Below are 26969 nucleotides of genomic sequence, written 5' to 3'. Positions count from 1 at the left end.
ATTTTAATCAAATAAATTTAAAAATAAATACAATTCTGTTTGAATATATTTTAAAAAAGTGATTAATTCCTGTGATAGCAAAGCTGAATTTTCAGCATCATTACTCCAGTCTTCAGTGTCACATGATACTTCAGTAAGCACTTTAATATGCTGATTTGATCAAGAAACACTGCATTTTTATTATCAGAAATTATATTATTATTATTAAGTTCAAAAGAAAATAATTTGTTTGGTTTTGTATTAATATTGTAAAAGTATTTACTCTCAGTATTTACTGTATTTAATGTTAACTTACTGAATAATAATAAAAAATCTAAAAATATATTAAAAAAACTTAACGATAATTTCTAAACAATAGTGTGGATGACTCAAACCAACATTTATGATTTCTAACAAGTAACTAATTTTGAACTTTCTAATAAGCTATTAAGTTTTATTTTAATATACCAATGTTAGTTAATATGTGTAATTATATGTGCCTAATATAAATTATTATTATTTTATTAAATATTATTTTTCCTTTCTTTTTTACTTTGAGGTGGTAGCAGGCTTCAGGAAGCTAAAAGATGTTGGACATGGCTGCGACAAAAAAACAAGACAATAAATAAACCAGAAAAAAGATATTGACTTTATTTTACACATGGATCCCAAATTATAGCGATTTCTGCAAAGAAAATGAGCAACAATTCATTCAAAACCCAAAATCATGACATTGCCATATTTTCACTAAAAGTATAGACTTGTGTTCTTTTCCATAATCATTTCTACATAAAAGTGCAGATTACAGCTTCATCGGGAGCAGCTAATAATATAATCTGAATAATCATTCAGTCTTTCAGCATTCATCCCTGCTGAAAACACCAGTGTATGTTGTGTTTTGCATGCTGGTCTGCTGCCCAAAAAGCTTCTTAACTAGCTTAACCAGTCTTTTTACTGGAAAATCATGCTAGTTAAGCAGCTCAAACCAGACTAGCATAGAAACTCATGCTGGCATTTTCATCAGAATTGCTTTGGCAGAAATTACAAAGACAGGTCCTATTTTCACATATCCCTTTACCATGACATGCATTTATTAAGATTCCACACTCTGCCTTTCCTTGTAACCATGACACTGAGGTAAGCTTGATTTAATCTGCTCTCTAACTACATGTATCATTTAAATAATAATTATAGGTGGCATCTGTCAGCTCTTGTGAGATCTGACATTTTTCCCGAAGCAGTTGGCACATGTTTCGTCTGAGTCATGACATGGAAAATTAGAGCAGCGTAATAAAATCAAGAGAATCTATTCGCCCCTGGAGACTGAGGGGTCTTTAGCCAATGCACACATCATGAGTCAGTTCAGAAGTTATTTAACACCTCCTTCAAAGACCACAGTGAATTCATATCAAATGTTACTGGTGCGACTGTTCAAAAGCGTTATGACATTACACAATGTTTAAAAAATGCAGCGAATGTGGATTCTGAGATGCACTGAAAGCAGTGATCCTGTATAAGCAGTCTCATTTCAGTCAAGAACATTCTGTAGGAAATAACAATATTTACACCCAAAGCAAACAGATCTCTCACTGCATTTTACAATGCCTTTTTCATTGAGCCACACACGGTTCATTAACCTTTGGTGAATATTCTGCATAGCAATCTGTAATATTCCCAATAACTAGGGTTGAAAAGGCAAAAATTAAATCAATTTATAAAAATGAATAAAAAAATAAACATTAACAATAGTGATGCATTTACTAAGCCGACTGGTTTAGAATAAGGGGAAAAAAATCCAAAGCCATTACCAATGAATAATGACTTCAAAGGTTCACTTACAAATAAAATTCTGTCATTATGTATTTACTTATCCTCTAAAAGGACCTAAACAAAACACAATAAAAGTGGTCCGTATGATTTGTGTGCTTTCTTTCCAGACTTCTGAAGCCACTGGCAAGCTTTGTGTGAGAAACAGACCGTTTCATTGAAAAATGACCTAAACTTTGGTCTGTTCTTCATAAAAACGATCTTATTTCTTAAAAAGACTGTATAGAGCAACTATTTTAGGGTTTGTTTTAGCTTTTTGACAGGCATGGTCATGAATGAGGAAAAGAAGTTGTGTGAAGATTCTTTTCTATGTTCTATAAAAAATAAATAACAGCATACAAGTCTAAAAATGTAATGTGTAAATAATGACATAACATTCATTTTACAGTGAATAGTTCACATGAGAAAAAAAAGCAGTTTTAATTTTTCTACCTCAAAATGTCAAATTTTTGTTAAATTTACTAGCAATTTCTGTGTGAAAATTTTTCAAATTAATCATACACCAATTGTTTGTTTTTTTTCATTGCATTAACATATTTGCAACTTATATGCATGAACCATTCCTTAAAATGTATTCTTATTTCTCACACAAAACTTTAAAAAAAACTATTATTTTTCCCCCCTCTCTCTCTCTCTCTTTGGACAATGGCCACAGACACTTTTTTTATAGAAAATTACTGTACTGAACTTTATATTTTAAAGTTAAAATATTCAAAAGTAATTTTTGGTTATGGTCATGACAACTTTGTAAATAAAAAGACATCATGTCCTATCAAAACAACAACCAACACTCAAATGAAACACTGACATATTTCTATTGAAGTATTTAAAGCGAGAATAAAGGTTTTACTTCACGATGTGGTCTGGGTCTATGTTTCTGCAGCTTGATCACTGTGAAATCCACCATGTATAAATCTTAACAACATTTTGCTAAATGAAACTGTGTTTTGCAATACTCATCCATGCCAAAAAACATGCACGAATCCCAAGGGCAGTCGTGAGTACTGGTGAGGGTCAAAAGTGTACAGTACGAATCTCTTGTGAATGTATTATTCAGAGCACAAGGAATGTAACCTTGCGTGAAACAGATGGCCGGGCATATGCTCTTCTGGAAAACCTGCTAACACGCTGCTGCAGATTTGAGACTGAATGCACTAGAACTCAAAATCGCCTGTAACACGCTGGGACACGGCCTTTCATAAAGATCACTACAATCACAATCTTATCCCACATCACAGTTGATGAACATGAAGATCTTCCTGTGGGAACACTTGTTTTATCTTAAAAACAGGGAATCTTTTGGTTCCCAACTGAAAAGGGAAACATTATTTATACAGGTTTGTTAGTGACAACATTGCAAGAGCGACAGATCCATGGAGAGTTCATTTTACAGCTGACTCCCAAACGAACGAAAAAGGAAAGCAGAGAATCGGAGACCAAGCAGGGTGGAAGAGATGTCAGGAAAGGGGAGGCACTGCCATTCATGCCCCCAAGCAAGCAGTAAAGACAGCGAGAAGAGTTAGTACGAGAAGCTGGGAAAGATGGGAAGCCAAGAGCTTGGAGGCAGAGGATCTGTTTCCTCCAAAATAAGCAACCTGGGCTGCAGAGATAAAGGAAAGAGAAGCAAACTACAGTGTAATTTTTTTTTCTTTTACTAGACAATGTAAATAAAGATTATTGATGCATCTTTAACCCCCCAAAAAAATCTACTTAAAAATTGTATTTAATTCAATTAGTTGCTTGCCTTTTGTTTGTAATTTTGAAATTCTCAATTAAATTATGAATGAAAACGGTTTCAAATACATCTTAATTCTATTTTTTTTAAGCAGTCATTGGGAGAAATGAAAACAGAATGATACTACACAATAATTGATGTAAAATAAGAATATAGAGTTGTAAACTCAATTTGCATTTGGTCTTGGAAGTGACATTTTTACAATGAAATTTCTGACTTGCAAACTTTGGTACCTTTGCAAATCTGAGCACATTCTCTCAGGGTCATGATCATAGCAAACAAATGAACAAATAAATAAATAACTTGCTTACAGTTTATTCACAAATTTCAAAAATGAATTGGGATAAATTAAAATAGAAAGATAATAGAAAATAGCTAATGCAAAATAAAAATATACAGTTAATTCATTAGCATCATCTGGTCTTGGAAGTGAGAAATGTGTGAGTTCATATTAAAATTTCTGACTTGCAAACTTTGGTATTTTTGAGACTTTGCCCCAAAGCTCAAAAGTGAAACTCTACCTATGTGAAATGAGGGCAAACAGCTTTTTTCAGGGGATCCTTATTGCATCAAGCCACTGTAATCATCTGGCTCTAGTCTCCACTCACCTACACATGCTGTCCCTTCATCATTAGGCTCGTATCCCTGGTTACATCTCTTGTTTGCACGGCACTTGAAGCTCCCGTAGGTGTTGGTGCAGACGGGTCGCTCAGAAGGACAGACAGATGGGAACTGTGTGCACTCATCTTGGTCTAGACAATGAAAAGGAGTGGAATGAACATTCAAAGTTTCAGAAGTGACAACCACATTTCTTTTTTTTCTTTTTTTTGTGGAAGTGAATACCTATAGATATCTTTATACTGTATGTGCATGGAACAAAGAAGTCACTCCTACTACACCAAACTCATGATGACTGACACAGCTTCTGTTCCAAAACCTGCTGAGTTGCCATGCTGTCTACTGCCAATATAGGAAGATTCATATTAAGGCAACATCCTAACTGAAATAGAAGCTCATGAGTGACTGATTTGAACTGCTGTGCACCACGTTATCAAACAGGGCTTCATATGTGAAACACATAGGAGACTTGACTCATAGTTTCCATTAGCATGTCGCCAAAGGAATACCTTTATTTTAGGACTTTTTTTTTTTGCTTTCATTTTTGCATGAGACTATACTGTAGATGTGACACACTATAATCCAGGCCAGTCTCAAACTTATGTCCCTGATAGCCAACATCTTATATATGTCCTGACTCCTGAGATTGTGCACAGTCTACAGCTCACAGTAATACTGGGTAAAACAGATTATAGCATTATTCATATATTTTATATATATTTATATTAGCGCTGTCAAACTTAATGCAAACTTAGTGCTGTCAACTAATCGTTATTAATCGCATCTAAAATTTTACATTTTTGTTTACATAATATATGTAATTGTACTGTTTATTTATTATGTATATATAAATACACACACACTCAATATATTTTTTAATGTTTACATGTATATACATTTATATATTTATATGATTATATTTTTATTATATATAAATATATTTCATATATAAACAACATATTTTTCTTAAACATGTATAATTTCTTAGATATTTTCTTTATATATGTGTTTGTATTTATATATACATAATAAATATGCACAGTACACACACATATATTATGCAAACAAAAACTTTTATTTTGGATGTGATTAATTGCAATTAATCATTTGACAGCACTAATTTACATATCATTTATGTAGTAATATTCATATGTAATATGAATACAAACCTATATAAAAGAAGTCATATGTATTTGTTATAAATATAGATTTTTATATTTAATACGTGTGTGTGTGTGTGTGTGTGTGTGTGTGTGTGTGTGTGTGTGCATATGTTTATGGGTTTTAGGCCTATGGGAGGTTAGAGGTCACGTCGCTCAAAAAACTTACCAGTGCAACGGCCATTTTCATTGACCTCAAATCCTGGTCCACACTGTGAAAAGAAAGAGCATTTGTACAACAGTTACACCCCTCAAATGTAGAACGTGAGTATGACAGGTAGGGTATGTACCTCGATCTCCACCACTTGGGTCGCCTCTTCCTCATTCTCAGGGTAATAGATCTCCATCACTTTGTTCATCTCGCTGGGCTCCAGAGCTCTCGCCACAGAACGTCCATCTGGCCAGAACACTTCCACACTGGTGGCCACATCTTTCCCTGTCAGGGCGGCAGAGCAGCAATACTTTCAGTACTTCACAAGCAGTCCGTCTTTATAACTTCCCCTCAGGCTTAGGAGACATAATGAATGATTTCTTTTCTTAATGTACAGCTCTCCATGGAAAAATACCATTCTGGAGAAAGGGCCCTCCCAAGAAGTTTCTCGGCAAAAGCCAGGTTGGAATAGGCTCTGGTTTGGCACAGACCATGTAGACTCTTAAACAAATGCACAAGAATGCGTTCCGTCTCAGCTGTGGGCAGCATCGTGAGCAGCGAGGCCTGAACACGTCTCATTTGATGTCGGCAGAACCGGTTTCTCATGACTGCCGGTGTGTGGGGTTCACAGGCCAGAGAGTTTCTGGCATAGCACTCACTGAGGTATTAAAGCAATGAGCTTCTCATATGCCAGACCGATGAAATCTGTCTGTTGCTCAGCGGCTGAAATAAGGAGCCGTATAAATGGCACGGTGTTTGGAAAGCACTTCATTCAAGAAGGTTTACAGAAGCATCCATTTACTACCTTCAATCTGATTGTCAGAGACACTTTCTCACAGACGGCGGGACAGTAATTAACACGGCCGTTACGGGAGACTGTCGTGGTGATCATGAACGGAGAGATCATCCATTGGAAATGAATGTGGTGGAGAAGGAAGGCAGAAGTTCAAAGGAGTTAAAATGAGGAGGGACAGGGTGGACGCTAGACTTTCTTTCCATTATAGCCTTTAGTCAAGCAGGAGAGAAGCTGACTGCTTTCCCAGTTCTTAATTAAAGCGACATGTCTTAGGTAAACAGATCCACAGGGCTCCTGGCAGGACCAAGGCTTCCTTGCGAGACAAAAAGCATGACATTTCACCAGCGGTTACTGAGAGATGCAGTTTAGTTGGAGAGGACAACTGAGCATCTGTCAGGTTTTTATTTAATAAAGGCAATCTTCAAATTCAGCATGCGGAAAATGATTGATGATTGCAGGGTTTAGGTAACTGCATTTAATACTGATAATATTGTCTAACAAAAAGAACCATGGTACACTAACTATTTTCTTTATATATAAAATATTTTTATTATATTTTTAAAAAATATTTATATTATATTTTTTTACCATCACATTTTTTTCTGAGAAATCAAAATAATAAAAAAAAAATGAATGAGTAAAAAAGGTGTATAAAGGTATTTTAGACTGATAAATCCAAAAAATGAAAATAAAAAAAAATCATAATAATTTAAACCATATTATATATATATATATATATATATATATATATATATATATATATATATATATATATATATATATATATATATATATATATATATTATTTTTAAATAATCTAAATTAATAAAAACAAAAATAATTATAATTATAATAATTATATTAAACCTAAAAATATAAATAAAAAATGTTTTTGGTATGATCAATTTTTACATTTAATATTTACTTAAAAAAAAAATATATATATATATATATATATATATATATATATATATATATATATATATATATATATATATATATATATATATATATACACACACACACACACCATGGTATGTATTTTGTTAAAGAAATCAAATTTTAAAACTCTTCTAAAAAATGTTTTTAATTAATTTAAACAACAAAAAAAATCAAAATCTGAAGGTCTGAATTTTGAAGAATTAAGATTCTACTCTATTTAACTAATTAGGTCACTAAGAAAATTTGTAACATCTTGTTTAATCTGAAACATAACTAAAACGTTTATTAAGAATAATAGTCGCATTATGAAATATTAACTCACAAATGTGAAATGTACAGTCACAACTTTGAGAAGTTAAGATGAAGAAAAGCCCTTGTGAGATATAAGTTACCATTGTTAGGCATTGTGTCATGCAGCATTTCAAGACAAAGTCACCATTTAAAGAAATAAAGCTGCAACTGTGAGATAAAAATGTGTTTAAAAAAAAAAATTGACTTCCATAATCTGATACCATACACTGTCCTATGGATTTATTTTGTAGAGCAGATATTTTGCATAAATTTGCAAACACTCTTACTGAAAGAAACATCGATGAGAGGCCTGAACACGTACGCACATATTTACGAGCCCTCAGGGTGATCCAGTGACCACTGATGGCTATCGTTTTGTTTTTCACAGCACATTCAGAACAATCCGAGCTTCCAGCTGGCAGCCTATTCCTGCCACAAATCTGTCCGATAGCTCCCAGATGAAGCCATGTGCCTCCAAGCATCTGTAACATGGCCGAGCCTTGGGGAAAAGGTCCCGGTCTGCTGCCACCGGCTGCTGCACCTGCAGGCTTCTCTCCGGACCTTCAGTCTATGAGGATATTCAAGAAGCCAGCCTCCACGCGGAGGATTATGTTACTGAGACCCCAAGCCCCCCGCTGAATATGACCTGGAGTTACATCATAATTGTTTCTCTGTAATGAGTCAGCAGAGCGAACGCTTGTTTTCCCGCTGCTCGGCGACCCTGAACATTTCCGAGACGGTGGATGCACTTATGAAATAGATATTTTTCAGGTCTGGTCAATTTCATAGCTGTTGCTGTCTTAATGTGATTTTCCTGCAAAGATTTTTTTTTTTTTAGGCAGGCTTTTTAGCGAAAGAGAGTGGGAAAGAAATACATACCGAGTCCAAAGTGAGCCACTGGCTCCATCTCGCACAAGTACCCTGATCCTCCATCTATAATGCGCATATGAGGGCCGTTTCGCTTGGTGTAGACTATCACCTTTGCCCCACGAGCAAAAGCCCCAAACTGTGTGCGTGGAATCACACGCAGCCATTTATTAGATGAGCCCTGTAATGAGACACCAACAACTAATAACTCCATGTCAGAACAGCACTTTCAGTTGTTAAACTTTAACCAGAAATGCTAAATACTCTTTTTAGGATGACCATACATCCTCTTTTGTTTATGCCCTAGTCTGAAATTGTCTACAGTTTCTGGCATTCTGCTTTGTTTTCATACTTGATGAAGGTAATGACTGAAAAGTAGTTCGACCAATATAATTCAAGCATTGTACATAATCAACCAGTGTGAGAAGGTGGGACCTACAAAGAACGGTCAAAGCAATGCAATTATGCATACATATAAAATGCAAAGACTGCAGAGTGCACATCGATAGGAAAATGAAGCCAAAGCCTTGACATTTTAGGAATTTAGAATTCTGGGAAAAGAGGAAGCATGGTCACCCTACTGTTTATAAACTATCATGATGCATCCCTAAAAAAAGCAATGAGATTAAAAAGAGATCAATGGAGATTTATTTTCCACTGGGAAATAATTCAGAGATAATTGGCCAAATGTATGAGATTTTGAAATTAACCAAATTATATTTCTTCAAATTCTTCCTAGACAATATTATCTGATCTATGCTATCCAAATTCATGCTATACTGTATTTCTATATTTTGTGTTATATTTCTAATAACCCTTTCCTTGCAATGTGGAGGTATTATTTTCTTTAAAACCTCTGATTTATTAAGCTGCCATCAGTAATAAATAGAAAAACATCAAAGTATATGGTAAAACTATCTGCTCTACAAACCAGTGTGTTTATGATTATGATAACAAATTAGAATAATTGATAATTACAGCTAGTAGTATAAGCTGCATAAAGGACTGTTTTTGTACAAGTATAATAACTGGAAGTGAATGACACCGGAAGCAGCACGCTTTCAAGCTACTACTGCAGGCGATTACGTTATACGGTTGTATCATTTGTGAATCCCGCTCTTTTACTTCTCTTAAGGTATTGCAGGGGGGGGTTGATACTAAAACCATGTGTAACTTGTTTCTCCGTGAAACCTTTAGTATTTCGCCTAAAAGTGGCTGCCAGCAGGTTTAGAACACGTCCTCACCTGAGTGACTCGATACACTGAGATGGGCTGAGCTGCACTTTCCCCGTGCGTCACCAGAAGATCCAGCTGTCCATCTCCATCAAAATCAGTCACAGCTGCTCCTGAAATACAGGTCATTCTACTAAGACACAGCTGAAACAAATGTTGTTTCTGGTTCTCAACATTAATAATAATAAATAAATAAAAAAGTTCTAACCACTTCTACATTAGTGGCTTTCTAATAATGATGATGATAATTCAGATTGAGTGGTGACTGCACTCGATTCTAAATGTCAGTAAATGACCCACGGTAAGGTTTCACACTGTGTTGCCAACTAATTTTCAGGGAAATTTGCTGAAGGAAGAGACCGATTTGTTGCTAAAATTGGCTAAATGACGTTGAGACTCCATTACGCGATGACGTCATTGTGTAATTACCACGTTAAATTGTAACAACCTCAAATCTCAGCAAAAAAAAAACAATATATATATATATATATATATATATATATATATATATATATATATATATATATATATATGATCATTTAGATCTGTTTGTAAAATAATATGCATAATATAATATTAAAATATAAATAACTATATTTTTAGTACATTTAATTATTGAACACTTGTATAATAGTGTATGAATATACATTAATGTATTATATACATTTTTGAATGATTACAATTTATGTATTTATCAATTTATTTATTGTAATAGCTAGTAAACTAGTAATACAGATTCTCAACAATTATGCTTTAACAAAGTGACTTTTTATCGTCTGAGTCACTTATCAAAATTTGCTAAAAAAAGATGCCAAATAAATTGTAAAAAAAAATTTTTTTTGCTAAATTTGTTGTTAAGGGCTTTTGGAAGAATACGTTGTCAGGGTAGTCTAAAAAGTTGCTAAATGGGCAACACTGAACACAAAATGTATAATGCTGGATTTATAGTGCCATCTAGTGGTAGAGAGGAGATAACTAGGATTAAGGTTTGTAGATGAACTCAACCGTCCCATCACTGCACAGTTTAGCCGTTTTCTCATCTACAGTAGTAAACCTAGATGATAATATCTCCATTAGATGTGTGCCCAATTAACATACACTACTGTTCAATACTGTAGTTACAGTAAGGTTTGGAGTCAGTAAGTAAAAATACATACATAAAACAATAAATTGAATATTATTACAAATTAAAACAATTGTTTTATTATATTTTCAAAATGTAATTTATTCCTGTGATGGTAAAGCTTAATTTTCAGTATCCACTACTCCAGTCTTCAGTGTCACATGATCCTTCAGAAATCCTCAAGAAACATTTCTTATTATTATACATTTTGAAAACAGTTGTGCTGCTAAATATTATGTGAAAACCATGACACCTTTTTCAAGATTTTATGACAAGTTTTGAAACAATATGAAGTTGAGAACATTAATAATCCTTCCTAAAAACTTAAAAATAACAATAATAATAAAAAATGAAAAGCTTTGGTTCATTGTAAAGTCTTTAATTTACCATTTGTAAAACTCATAAAATGGATTTACAAAATAAACAGTCCTACATTTAAGTGTAATGACCCAGCCAAATCCTTCATACCGGTTCCCCGTCCCTCTGGTTCGGCGGCCTCCCCGATGTTCAGCTCCTCGATCTGTGGATCCCCGTGTTCTCTCCGAGAAACTCTGCCATGGTAAAGATTAATCACTTACTCACTTTGCCTTTTGGCTTGAGAGAGCTCCACACAAAGGAACAGTCAAAGACAAATGTACCTTGTCAGCTGCATGTTATACAACATGTCTCAAAGGAGATATTCATTTACAGGCTCATGAAACCCCCGCACTATTGATTCAGTTAAAACATTTCTAGGGCTGGAAGTTCAAACTTTATATTTTGATGACTAATAATGCTAACTAAAAGGTTTCTTTATATAAAAAGCTTAAATCTTTGCTTTCTGAGAACCGAGGTCCAGACTGTTTGAGTATGGGATTAGAAACTAATTTGAAACAATGTTCTGTTTAATGCTACATCCAGTCTTCTCATTAGAAAGCCATCGTTTTAACGGGTGAGGTCGGATGTTGGGGGAATTTCCCATCAGGTAGAGTTGTGGTTGGACTGGGTTTGTTTGTGGTCTGGCAGTTGGACTTGCTGGCTTGTCGTGCCGCCTGGGCTTACCACCAAATCCCCAAAATAGAGAGAGAGTTTCCATAATTATTTCCTACCTTACAATGTAAATGTTGAAGAAATGACTCTGTTACATAATGATAATACAGGCCAATTCGACCAAGTATAGAAAATTGTATAAATGTATCCAAATATCCAAGACAGGTTACTGTTCATTCATTGTTAAATTCATTTTTTAATTGTAATTATTTGAAAGAAAACAATAGAATTTGTTAATACCCTACTGATGTTTAGTATGGGACAAAGGCTTTTTCAAAAAGTTGTTGTTCTTTTCCATACAATGGAAGTGAATAGTGACCAGTAGTTTTTATTGGTAACTAAAAGTATAAGAATGGTTTATGTCATTAAAATTAAAGCTGAAATAAAATTAAATAAAAATAAAAATATTAGACAAAAAAAAAAAACGTAAATGAAAATTATAAATGAACTAACTTTATAAAATAATCAATATTAAAAAAAAATTGTAAAACTAAAATTGAAATGAAAATGAATTTAAGCTAAATAGAAATATTAATATATATATATATATATATATATATATATATATATATATATATATATATATATATATAAACACAAAACAAAAAACCACTCTATGACACAGCCTATGCATATCAGTAGAGTACACACCTGAATAGTCTGTTGGCTGATGGTCCTCTGTAGGCAATGTTATTGAAAAAAACCTCCAGTTCATTGTCATTATCAAAGTCGGCTGCGATGACGGTACGAACAGGAGATGGCATGGAAAACTTCTGTGTGGCGATGTCCTGGTACAGAGAATATCAGCATATCAACATTTGAAACACCACAGTGTTGACACTCTTACACTTGAGAAAATCACCAGAAGAAGGTCCTCCTTATAATACAGTTGTTTCTACAGATTAAACTGGGACAGGAAAGTATTTTTCCTTCGCTGACAGGACAGCTTCAGGGTTTGGAGAGTCAGATGTATGATATCTATGACATAAAGATCTTAGCTGCAGGTAAATCACAGTCTAAAAACTTCAGGGAGTGGGAGCACAGAAAAGTAACTGCTATCGCCGCGCTTCAGTAGTGCAGCAACGAGTCATGGAAGAGTTATTGAGCATGCTGGCACTCTCTCAAGTATTAACCCCAATTTTAATTATAGGGCTCATAAAACCTGCAGGTGAAAGCCCATGAAGTGACCTTCTGCTGTCTGGTTGAAGGAGAGGTGATGGCCATCTCTGGACAGGAACCAGCTGAGCATGAGACAATACTGATCATCTCAGACAGATGGAAGACCGAACGAAGGAATGAAGGAATGAACAAACGATAGATAGATAGATAGATAGATAGATAGATAGATAGATAGATAGATAGATAGGTGACTATACTGATCATCTCGGACAGATGAAAAGATGAGTGTATAGAACAAACGAAGGAATGAATTAATGAACAAACGATAGATAGATAGATAGATAGATAGATAGATAGATAGATAGATAGATAGATAGATAGATAGATGACTATACTGATCATCTCAGACAGATGAAAAGATGTGTGTATAGACCTAATGAAGGAACGAAGGAATGAATAAATGAACAAACGATAGATAGATAGATGGATAGATAGACTCATGATCTTCAACTAGCTGGTGTGTTTGTTCAATCAAAGTTTAATTAACACAAAATAACAGAGCATCTTAATCACAATGCAGTTATACATGGCAAAGGTCACAATGCCCTACGCTGATGCACAAATCCTTCTGTAAGGTCTCCCACGAGACATTAACCCAACAATTGACCCCCGTAAAACAGCTTCCTGCTGACATTTATCTGTGTGCTAAAGAAGACAATCACTGCCGCTAACACTGGGATCGAACTAAACCTACTCACACAGCGCTGATCCCTCCATACCAAACACAATTACCTGACACACTGGGGTGAAACAGATCCAAAGGTTGATGACTAACTACTGCTGGAAAACAAATAGATAATATTTTGGGTTCATTAGTTCTTTAATTATTCTTATTTATTTAAGGACAGGCTCGCTTAGATAGCCTAATTAAACCATTAGTTCAAGATTAGCAGACTTACAAATTCTGACGGGGCCCACAGGACAAATGTTTCACCTAGACAACAATGTGCTTCAAGAGAGCTGACAGAGGTTCTTTAAGACTTACAGTACGCATTTCAACAACATTAAAAGCAGTTCTGCTTCTTATTTTTGTGAAAAATCATGACATACTTTTTTAGGATACTTTCATAAATTGAAATTTCAACAGAACACCATTTATTTAAAATATAAATAATTTGTAAAAATATAAAAGTCTTCATCGCCACTTTGGAAATTTTCTAATTAACTCATCCTTTATAAAATATTGTATGCATTTTTAAAAAGAAAATCAGTACTGACTCCAACCTTAGTAGGTTATGCGAAAACTTAAATAAATACAATTTCATTCAAACATTCAGACTTGAATCAGGCAAGCTATCAGCAGATTTATAAAACTTCCTGTGTAAGTCTCAGGAAAATAAAGAGGTTCTTCGATCTTACTGTGACTAATTACAATCACCGTGCTTTACCAGATGAAACGAGAGCAGGGTCGCTGTGCAAACAATAGAACAATGATTAGAGAATAACTGAATACTCTAATCAGACAGCAGATGGTATTATTTTATCCTCTGTCTTCTCTCAGAAGGATTTAATTATACAGATCAAAATGTAGGGATCATGTTTTGTTCTGCATAACAGAGATGAAACCTACCATTCAGTATAATTTAAAAAACAACAACTAGATTTGCTTTTTCCTAGAGGAAACACCAGTGTTTTGAAGGCAGCTAAGTAACGGTGTTAAAGTTTCAGGCCTGGCAAGCACTTCAGTAAACCGTTTTTGCTTCCATTACAGCTAAAAGAATATGTAAATAGTGATTTTAAAACCTGCACCTTAAACCTTTGCTTGCGATTATTGCCAAGTTGGAGAAACAGACGATGCGGCCCATTCCAGTTTCCATAGACAATGTCAGTCTTCCCATCCCGATTAAAATCTGCTAACGTCACACCACGGCCATGCTGCATGGGGTCATCAACCCCTGTGAGAACAAATACAAACATTCCATTGCATGTTTGCGGTAAAATGCTAACACATTCACCTTTCAAAAATGCACCAGCTCTTGCTTACCCACTTGTGCTGCCACATCTGTAAATGTACCGTCTCCGTTGTTGCGAAACAGGAAGTTGGGGCTGTACTCATTGTCACAGAAAATATCAGGTAGGGTCTGACTGAGGATGGGACCGACCACGACCCCCCGTCCCCCTGTAACACACAGCAGAGATGGCCATCATCACCAAACGCACAGCAGAAATCATTAGTGGCTTTCCAGCTCATTTCCCCAGCAGCGGCTCTCTGCTGCTTTTGCTGACACAGACTCTGACTGCCCATAATCACATTACAGGGAGTGTGAACATGTGCATTTAACCAGCTTTACATTCACACATCTTACCCGGCAATCACTATTCTACAGCTCTGACCTCTAGTTGAATTACAGCAGCAAGTAATTCTTTTTTTTTTTTTTTTTTTGTGTAGCGCTTTTCACAATGAATCATTTTTTGGAACCGGCTTTAAGAAAAATAAAATGTTATTTTTTATTTCTTAAAGACTTATTACTGCTAAATATGAGCTTGCAAGACATTTGGACAGAAATTTGAGAGAGGGATCAACTAAAAATAAAATAAAATATAAAATATACAATTGTACCATTCCATGTTTTATTTCATTTGAACATGATAATGTGAATAATGTAAACAATATGAAATATGAAACGTGAATAATGTAAACAATATGAAAGAAATATGAAATATGTGAAAAAATCCTATAAAATAAATAAAACATGTTTTATAATGTGCATTTATAATGTAAATTAAATAAAACATACTATAGTGGAAAATATTCAATGTTTTGTGCCATTTGTACATGCAATAAGAGGTGAATAATGTAAATAAAACGTGAAATACGAAATATGTAAAGAGAATAAATAAAATAAAACTGCATGTATAACATAAATCAAATAAAACGTTGCTGAAATCATCCCATGATCCATGATTTAAATGTGGCAATATGCGAAAAATGTGAATAAAATATGTTAAAAATAAAATAAAATATTTTAAAACCATTCAATGTTTTGTCATTTAAATGCATGATAATGTATTAATAATATTAATGAAATATTAAATGTGGATAATAAAATAAAATGTTATTAAATTAACATTTTAATTTAATTTAATTTAATTTAAATGAATTTAATAAAATTGTATTTTATTATTAAAATAAAAAATTAATTTCACATTTAGATATTAACATTTAATATTTGTAAATTTAATTGAATTTCATTTCATTTCATTTACATATTGTGGTTGAATTCCATGTTTTGTGTCATTCAAATGTGAAAACTGCCAAGACTTTGACAGAATCCTCCATAGTGAGGCTAGAATAACACAAAAGCTTAATTTGGTTGCTTTTCCTTCTGAGACTGTCCTGCTCGAACCCTTCTCAAGAGTGCTCTCCGAAACCGCTCTGAACGGTGGTCCAAAGCCCTGCTCTCCCCGTAGTGATTAATGGAATGGCTGCTTCATTGAGTAAGTCAGAGCTGAAATACGGCTCACTTGTCCTTGTGCCTTCACATGACTTTCAGTGCAGTAAACAGCTGAGTGGGCCAAAACCTCCATCTCTTTATTCAGCACTGCCTTCCAGGGCCCTGTTCTCTCTATTACTGGCTGCTTTAGCTGATAAACACTGTCTATAACTCAGTGATTCAAAGCTGATATGAGCACAGAGCTCTACTGTAAATCAGCCACAAGGCAAAAAACCTGGATCCTACAGCTCATGGCCGTTAAAGAGTCTTGGGTAATATATTCACTGACATCATCGCACACTTACACATTCCCGCTCACGCATTCATAAATAAGTGGACACGCACCTGTGAACTTGTTGACTCCGGCCTGCTCAGCCACATTTGACAGTGCAATGATTCCTTTGGAAGGGTCACTTGAGCTTTCATCTATTTCAATCAGAGCATGTGGACCTACAGTTCCGCTGGCATAATTGGCAATGTAGATGGAATAACGGCCAGTTCCCTAAAAAAATTAAAAAAAAAAAAAAAAGTGTAAGTTGCAGTGACGTGTAATTTGTGGAAAATCTAATATACTGTAACTAATTTTCTCACAGTAAAGATTTGTAAAATATAGCAAAAAAAAAAAAAAAACGTATGTCATGTGATCTTCATATAACATAAGAGAAATAAGTCGGAACACTCATCCACATACAGTTGTATACACACGCACACATACTCTCTCACACCACACACATATTTCAATTGCCTCCCCTTGGATATTAATTTCACACCCCATTATCAGAAAGATTCCCTGTGGACATGAAGTCAGTGAAGTAGCCAAGCAAATGAACTTACGCACACAGTTTCAATAAAGACACCCACAATCCAACAGCATGGAAATGGTGAAATAAAGAAATATATACATAAGTATATAAATATCAGCAGCTCGTGACCAGAATCCTAATGAGGCACAACAATGAAAATGTCAAACGCTCTGTGGTTTCTACATACAGTGGCTACCACTTCAGGTCAGAAAATACAGATTAAAGCATAATGGAGTTAAAACAGATGCTGCCCCAGAATGTATTTGCAGCTTAGGTTTAATGTCATGATTTCCATGTTTTTCATGCTCTGTTTATCAAAAAAGAATTCGATTTACAGATTTTTTTCAAGTAACATGGCCAGCAGAGTACGCAAAACTAATACTTTCAAAGCATATTTTGTACCAACACTAGTTTCCTGCAAAAATGTTTTGGGTTTAAAATCGTGTGATGAAAGGTTGGTGTCAAATGTACAGACCTCCCACCATATACATAATATATATATATATATATATATATATATATATATATATATATATATATATATATATATATATACACTGCACGTAAATATGGGGCACCACTGTTTTAGCACTTTTAAACCAATTCTATACAGAGACAACTATTTTGTTGCAGACTAAACTGTAAAATTTGATCTTTTATGTATTATTGGGAGGGAAAACTGCAATAAGCACACAATGCAGGTAATCAGTAACCCATGAAGATGGGTGAATATGAGGATCAATCCATCTCTTACAGAAACAGGCCCATGTGTCTTCCTGTCCACTTTGAAGTGACAAATGACAATGCTTTGGTTCAAGGAGAGAAAAACTACACATTGCATTTGAATATTAATGTCTCTGAAGCTGAAGGGAATATACAACATACAGGGGTCATTTTACAACTGTGGCAGCTGCTGTCACTCATTTTTAGGCTTGGAGAAAACCATATATAGTTTAAGACTGTTTAACTGTATAATTGAATACAAATTGGAAACAAAAAATATTGTATTGCCATTTATATAAAACAATTATTACTCATTGGGGAAACCCATTATATGAGGTTCCCATTAAAAGTGAATAGCAAATAGTTCACTATTGTTGAGTTTGTTTCTTTATAGCTAGACAAAATCCACCCAAATATTTGTTCAGAGCTGTTTTAAACTGTTTTTGGTTGTAAACAGGGCTTGATCTGTGTGTAATTCCCTTCTGATTCAGACGTGATGACTTTTTCACTGGATAAAGTGACATTTTGCATAGAGTTGTATTTTAGCAGGGGGCAATGGTTTGAAATTATAAACGTCTTAAATACAGAGGAGTCATAGTGAGCAAGTGATTTCATGCTAAATTTCTTCAAATCTTTTCCAATGAGTAAATATACTCTAATAATAAAATATAATCTAATGATAAAATAAATATAATCTACATCTTGCCCTGCATGAGGATTAGTATATTTTTAGCAAATGTTCATTTTTGGGTGAACTATTCAATTAAAGAGCATGGCACCCATTGGTAAATTATCGGTAACTTTTTTTTAAATCACATTTATTTAGTGTTGCCTTGACTGAATTGACAATGAAGAGACAGTAATATAAATAAAATATAATGAATGTAATTATATTAAAGCTGTCAAACGATTATTCACGATTAATTGCATCCAAAATAAAAGGTTTTGTTTGCATGTGTTCTGTGTATATGTATGTATATATAAATACACACACATAAAGTATATATTAAAACAAATATTTACATTACATTACATATTTGCATACTATATTTACATTCATATAATTTATTTAATAAATAAATAAACATTTCTGAAATGTATGCATGCGTGTGTATTTATATAAACCTAATAAATATACACAGTACACATACATATATTATGTAAACGAAAACTGTTATTTTGGATGCAAATAATCACGATTAATCATTTGACATCACTAAATATTATATGATATTATTATATGAATAAATATTTAACCCAGATTTCTGGATCTTAATGTTTATGTGACCTTGCATGACTGTAGTTAGAAATAAATTAGGCAAACTCAACAATCTGCATCAGCAGTTCATTTCAACTTGTGTTTGTGGATCTAAGTATCAAATGGCAGGGGGAATTTTATTTATTTTTATTTATTTTTTATTCCCAACTGAACTCTAAGCAGACCAAACACAGTTTGTTTTGTTTCTCTCCAAACCTATTATAAACATGGTCCTAAATCATTTAAATCATAAAATCATTGATGAAGGGCTTTTAAGCAGCACCGTCTCACTATCATCAGCCCAGTCAAATGACTGCGGGTGGAAAAAATCCATTTCAATTCCTTGCAGCTCTTCCCCAGGATTACTGAGCATCTTTCACCGCTGACTGCTCTACACAACAGCATGCAGTCCAGAAGTAATTGCAGAAATATGCTGTTCAGCTTATTGTGTTTTGGACTAAATACAAATCATTGACATGTTTGGCCATTCATCATGTCGTCTGGGATTATAGGTACCAGTGAAGCATGGTCAGACGGTGGGAGCTCTGATAACCTTCATGCAGTGAGACAAATGAAGGCGGTACTTCCCACCTATTACATCTCCTTACAAAAAGAAACAAATGAGGCCTTGTGTTTTCTAATTATCACAGCACATGATTCAATGTCAGAGACAAATACTGCAGAACACTTGAAATGAACAATCATCTTGGTTGGCTGAGGGGGGCAGGACTCAATGGAAATGGTGGACAGCAAATAATGGCCGCAGAGGATTTCGAGTCTGCCAATGTGAAATGATCAGACAGTAACTACAGATGTGATCAGTCACTCAACACCCTCAAGAACTCACTTTCCCTCAGATTCCACATGCTGATGTTCTGCAGTTCTGTTGATGATCAATACATACCTCAGGCTGCAACTTCCTATTCACATTTATCTCTAACAGTCTTCCCAAATGCTTTGAGCAAGACATTTCCATGATTATCAGTCATTCATGATTACTGGATGAGCATTTCTAAACATATTTTTATACAGATTGCATTCAAGAAGAGCAATTTCTAGATATTTTAGAGCTGAGAATAACCCAAAACATACTCCATGTTATTAGCACATTAAGCAAACGATCCCATTAAGTTATGAAAACACTATTTTTGAATGTTCTCTAAACAAACAAAATGTCAATTTTATAAAAAATGTTTCAAAAGTTTTTTTTTTCTTGGTTAATGTTAAGGGAATTATTTAATCATTTTGCAAACATAGTAATATACAAGATTTGAATACAATTAAAAAAAATAAAGTAAATTGTTTTAAAAAGAAAACATTCCATGAATTATGTAGAAACTTTTTATTATTATTTTTTATTTTTTTGCTAATGTTTTAAGAAGAATATTAATTACCAGATAACTTTGAACGAAGGTTCTATTAACATTAGTGGAAAAAATGTTTGTTCATAACTTTAAGAGCCTAAGTTCTAAGAATGTTCCATGTTAGCAGAGAATGTTCACAACAGCTGTGGTTCCCCATCTAAAAATGGACCAAAGGGATAATACAAGCAAATGTAAATGAAAAAGTAAAAATGCAGCATTAGAAAAATAATTGAGCTTATCAGCTTTTAAAATGCAGAATAAAACACTTCCCATACTTGGAAATTACTGACCTTGCAATAGATGGGAATCTTAGAAAATCTGTGTGAGGGAAACATGCAAATGATACCTTTTTCCACCTGGTTGGTTTAAGTGAAGAAAATCTTTCTGCCACTGAGCTTTCCCAAAAGCTTTCATTTAAAGCAAACTTAGTAGAGGTGTTACCTTTCTGTCCACACATGCGACTGACCGGCCAGCCAAGCGATTGGCAACGTCTCTATGTTCATTTACGTCATCGTTCAGGAGATCCTCAAACCGCCCATTACGAAACTTAAAGAGCTTGTCAGTGTACGTTGCTCTGCCTGCATGAAACGACACAAACAATTTACATGAAACTAACATCCATTCACTGTAGCATTTCCTTCAGAGCCTCGTTTATGAAACCGTTTCATACCTGAGAAGGCGTTATTAGTGTTAAGGACGTAAATTTCCTCTCTGCCATCACCATCTATGTCACATGCTGTCACTCCGATGGCATTGCCCTGTCGATCTCTGAGTGCATAATATGGAGAACTGCGGTTGTCAACCGCAATGTTAACAAGCCTCTTCTTAAACTTGTCATACTTCAGCACCAGATTTGGGCCATTGTAGCTAAGAAGAAAAAAGGTAGATCTATATATTAAGTTACATATTTCAAACAAATCAAGAAAAGGGCCACAGCTTAAAAACCTTAATTGATATACCTGGTTCTGCAGTAAAAGTTTTCATACAAATTTTTTTAGATATATATTTACTACTATAAATCTATTAGATTATCTAAATAGGCCATTTTAATACAAAAATTTAATATTTACAATAGTATAATCTTCTTTAACATCCTTAATTAATATCCCAAAATATCCCATCTGCTTTTTTAAGCATGGTTGTTGTTCGATTTATGCTTAAAAATGCTTAAAACAAGGAAAACCAAAACCAGTGGGGTAGGAAAAATAAATTTAATTCAAGATATATTCCCTGAGAACTCAACTCAAATAAAAACATGCCTTGAAGGATTAATGTATAACCATATTCCATTTATTTGTCTCCGGTTTCCAACAAGCCACATCTTTGTTGGTGTATTTCACTGACCTGTAATCCCACAATTCCACCTCGGCTGTCATTTAATTGAAGGAAAAACAGATTCTAGTTTCCCTAGAGATACGATTCTGTCAGTTGCACTTAATTTCATTCTTGTGCACAACTCAAACAAAACATTGAACTCTCCAATTACATCTATTTTCATCAACACAAATCCACAAAGATCCAAATCATTTCACAAATGGTTTACAAATAATCCCAATTAATTGCTTTGACATTTCTGTTTCTCTTAGAAAATATCACTTTCAAGCCACAAACTGAGGTAATGCTCTTGGCCAGTGTATCTGCTGTGTCAGTATTGCAAACATGTAAGCTCAATCAAACAGCACAAAAGCACCATATAACTTCTAGACACTGATAAAAGTATTTTCTCTAGAGAAACAATGTCATAAATGCTTCACTTCATTGTTCTACTGAAAACAGTGCATGTGATCTGAAGACTAGTACACTCACCCTGTCACAAACATCTCCAGATCTCCGTCTCCATCCACATCAGTGACAGCAACACCGTAGTTGAGCTGCGTAGGGTTATTCTCATAGTCCGGCGGGAAAACACTCTGAGTTACTGAGGCAAACATGGGTTCAGTTCGTTGACCCCAGGACAGTCCCACAGTGAGCAGTAATATCCACACTGACATTGTCACCTGTGAAATTCAGCAATGTTTTAAACAAAAAAAAAACTCTTTGGATTGGAAACTATGACAAGATCATAGTCATGCTCACCTCCTGATATGTGAAAAATGCTTTCAAGGAGGTTATGACTCACTGAAGTGAGAGGAACTGTAAAACATCCTGAACTGAGCCACACAATCGAGATATTCCACTTTCATTGAGTTTTAGGAGACTGAATTGCTTTCTACAGTGTTAAGAGGCAATTACCTTCCCAGCATTGCACTCACAGCACAGAGACATAAATACAGAGACTGCAGACATGTGACAGGTCAGAATGGACCAAATTAAGATCTGAGAGTAGAACTGCACATGAGACAGACATTTAAGACAGCAAAATCCATATGTGACATGATCTTTCCATCAATATATCTGTCTGTCTGTCAATATATCCATTATGTATCTGACTGCCTGTCTGTCTATCTATCATTAAATCAAATGTGTTAAGAGAATGTAGAACTCACTTGCACATTTATGATATGTCCATTTAGACACCCATCCACCTGTCTGTCTATCTACCTGTGTACATAAGTAAATGCAGGCACAGCCATAGACAACAAGGCTTAGTCCTTACTGTAACCCAAGAGGAAAAAAATCTGCCTTCATTTACAAACCCACATATCTTTTTAGTGGAACACTAAAGTAGTTATTTACGTTCTCGGAATGTTCTTGAAGGGTTCTCTCAAACTGAAGTCCAAACATTCTTCCAGTTGCTATTAGAATGTTCTCAAAAAGTTATTCATTCTGCATCATTTATTGAATATTTGTTTATAAGATTTGACATGGACATTCGTCTAAGAGGCTTAGAGAACATTCAAAAGTATCATGCCTATGTTTGTTTGCCAATTTTTTTTGTTTGTTTGTTTGTTTGTTTTTTGAACATTCAGAAATAACGTTTTCATAAATTAATGGGAATATCCATACAATGAAAGTGGTAAAGGAGCAAGATTTTCAGGTTGATAAGCATCTTAAATTTAAGTCAGTTCCTTACAAAAAAAAATCCCTAAGTTAGAGGAATATTTGTATGGCCTACATTTATGGAGATTTTTGTCATTTCGGGAGCTTGATAGTCTGGGTGCCCATTTATTTCCAATGTATGGAAGAGAACAGCTGGGACATTCTGCTAAAGATCTTCTTTGGTGTTCCACACAGGAAAGTCAGGTTTGAAATGACATGGGGGTGAGTAAATAATGACTAAATTAAAAACAGAAAAGGTACTGGTAATTATCTGCAAGGACAATGTCAGTTAATTTACAGCCATTTAATTTAACCCTAAAACAAAACTAATGCAACACCCAATTTTTATATATGGGTAAAACACTTGTGAAAATTCAATATGGGTAAATCCTTTATATTAACAATACATTGGGCCCTGTTTTTTTTTTTTTTTTCTTACAAAGGCCCATTCACACCAGAGAAAATAAATATAACTAGTTTTGTCGAGTAAAAGTGTAAAATTGTAAAAGAGCAGCAGAGTCCAAACAGAACTACAACAATAATGGCACAGAGGAAAAATATAATTGGAATCACGTAAAAAAAATTGTTAAAAGTGTCCACATTTAAAGAGCTTGAGCATTTAAAGTGACAGACAACTAATTTGCAGTGCTTATAATAAACAGCACATGACTATACCTTGGTGTAGACACTAATATATATATATAAATATATATATATATATATATATATATATATATATATATATATATATATATATATATGAATAAATGTAAATGTAATAAATGTAATATATATATATATATTAAGGCATATATATAATTTTCTTTCTCAGTTTAGAATCTAGAGGAAAGCCAAAATCTGGATTCCAAAAAAGCCATATGTGGAGTATTTTGCATAGTAAGAGAGATGACATGCTGGTGAGAAACACAAAGTGGAGAGAGATGAGTACATGTGTTTGCAGCAACAATTTCTGGAATATGCATGCCTCTGCTCCACTAATCAACCCATTGAACTCTAACATCAAATCCATGTAATTAATTTAGATTAAGGTTGTCTTAATATATGCTCGCTGTTTGAGATGAAAGTGTAATCAAAGCACTCAAATAAGCATTGTATTAGTCATATTACTGGACCAAAGGTTTGAGCACAGTGATAATTTGAGTGTTGTTGACAGAATATACATAGCCAGACTGATTAAAGGCCTACGCAGAGGTTGTCAGTGTTCTATCCTCTCCTGTATTACCAGCATTATCCCTTTTATATTATAAACTCAGTGTCAGCTGGGCAAAATCAGTAAAAGCAGAGTAAACATGTCATTTTATTGTAATTCATTTAGTGTTTATAGCTTTAATATTCCCAACAGCTAGATAAGGGCAGTGGAACACCAGTGCTTCAAGAGTTCCGTATGTACGGTCATCTGTCATCTGCCATCGTAATATGATGATGTAAAAGCTTTAGATGATGAGGTGAGAGCTGGACATGTTTCAAACTAAAAAATCTTCACAGCTACTGGGTCATAAATCCAGACACAGACAGAGGAACCACAAGAAGAGGTGAATCTGTCCTTGCAGCAGCTCTGCATCTCGAGGTGGCAGTTTGACTAGAAATTATGTGATCAGCTTCATCTTACTGCAGCTATCATCACACAACACACTTACTGCAGTTACAAGAGAGATGTTAGATGATATGTGTTATGATCTCATATGAACATTTCTCCCTGTATGTTCCTTACAACTATAAAATCAAAGTTTGTAATTTCATATATATATATATATATATATATATATATATATATATATATATATATATATATATATATTTACGATGTTTAATACTAAACCATAAACTCTCTTTGCCTGTGACCTTCACCTTGTAAGTAATATTTACTCTCATCTTGAGTGTGTACTCATGCATTTCTGGTCTCTGATCGGACTGCGACAAACACCAGCACAGTCAGTCCCTCAAGCATCTCTCATCTTACAACAAGACAATGCTTTAAAGTAAACTTAGAGAAAATATACAGCTTTTCATCTTTAAAAGTAGGAAAAAAATCTTAGTCTAAATGAAGGTGATGGAAGTTCCTGAACTGAATAAAGTAAAAAAATATGGTTACCAAAAATGTATTTAATATATTTAAAAAAAAACTAATAATAGCAATAATAGTAATCCAACTACTACTATTAATACTAACTGTTATTATTAATAATTATGATAGTGATGATAGTAATGATGATGATATTATCATCTTTATTAAAGCACGCATGCAATTCATATTTAAAACTATACTGGAAACAAATGAAAAACATTATTGTGACGTTTCGTATTTGTTTAAAAGTCTTAAAACCCGATGAGCATAACAAGTAAAGCAAATAAAGACAAATATGAAAGAGCAAAAGGACCTGAAGCCAAGCATTCTCTTATGATCTCGCGACTATTTATCAATACAGTTGTCTCGTCTCATCTGATCTGCTGAGAACATTTAATTAGATGCGCAGTGAAAGATCAGATCAAAGGAGACGCTTTAACTTCAAAGACGCTGCGGCAAACATAAAAGCACCGGTACTTACATTAATGAAAGTCCAGCGCCTTTCATAAATGACTTCCCTCCTCATAGATTAAGAGATTCCCTGTGGACCTTGAGTATGTCTCTTAGTGATTTTACACAACTTCCCAAGAATTTGCTTTATGAAATCAGTTGTGTAAGAATCCATCCAATTACAAGCCCCTGCGATGAATATTTAAAATAAACTACCAATGCCTTCATCGGAGGGCGGAGCTATGCGTGCTGAATGACGCTTACCTGAGGCTTCCTACTTAATTATTCATACGCACGAGTCTAACGTACAGTACAGGAACCTATTTTCATGAATTTAAATAATTTTAATATTCTTTTTTTTTCACATAAAGAAAAATAATAACTTAATCTGTTACTTTGATAAATAAGCTATCTTACATTATGTGCATTCGACCATGTTCTTTAAAAAGAGCTCTTTTTAATTAAAGTAATGATTGCCACTCTGATTATATAACCATTTAATTAGAAAATTTTATGGATCCATGCCATAAAGTGATGGCTCATCTACTGTCTTGGACATTGGCAGAAGTCCATCTTCCCAATCTTTTTTTTTTCCCCACTGGTTAAACGAATGTTCATTAGCAACACCTCACACAGCAGCACAGAAACCTCAGGCTAGCATTTAAACTTACAGACTCACAAACAAGTTAGAAATACTTCTTTAAAGGAGGTCAAAAGGAATTAAATGTTCCTTGATCTTTTGAGATAAAAGGATTTTAAAGGATTTTTGAAAGGATTTTAAAACATACTGCACCCTAGATCTCAAAACTTCCTCCAAAAAGTAATTATCGACAGCTGAAAACTCAGACTCCGAAAGCCATGGATTTCTGATGTTAGAAACCTGAAATGTTAAGATATGATTGCCACATTTACAGTATGTCCATCTTCTTCAAAGCAAAGGGGA

The 26969-nt window shown here is 34.2% G+C and overlaps 1 protein-coding gene across 1 annotated transcript; it reads right to left on the bottom strand.

The window, feature by feature from the left end:
- Positions 1-3158: 3158 nt before the first annotated feature.
- LOC113092384 (cartilage acidic protein 1-like) lies at positions 3159-26151 on the bottom strand. The gene is made up of 15 exons (XM_026257975.1): positions 26058-26151; positions 22318-22508; positions 21182-21378; positions 20953-21089; positions 16709-16865; positions 14914-15048; positions 14679-14824; positions 12402-12538; positions 11190-11272; positions 9611-9711; positions 8379-8547; positions 5610-5755; positions 5489-5531; positions 4150-4293; positions 3159-3406 (listed from the first exon to the last, which is right to left on the bottom strand). Exons 1-15 carry the CDS (start codon positions 26100-26102, stop codon positions 3288-3290), a joined length of 1950 nt encoding a protein of 649 aa, XP_026113760.1. The 5' UTR covers positions 26103-26151; the 3' UTR covers positions 3159-3287.
- Between the last annotated feature and the right edge of the window lie 818 nt (positions 26152-26969).

Source organism: Carassius auratus, unplaced genomic scaffold (genome assembly GCF_003368295.1).
Source record: "Carassius auratus strain Wakin unplaced genomic scaffold, ASM336829v1 scaf_tig00214575, whole genome shotgun sequence".
NCBI classification, from domain to species: domain Eukaryota; kingdom Metazoa; phylum Chordata; class Actinopteri; order Cypriniformes; family Cyprinidae; genus Carassius; species Carassius auratus.
The sequence above is the reverse complement of the archived record's forward strand: the minus strand, read 5'-3'. Positions and strand labels throughout refer to the sequence as shown.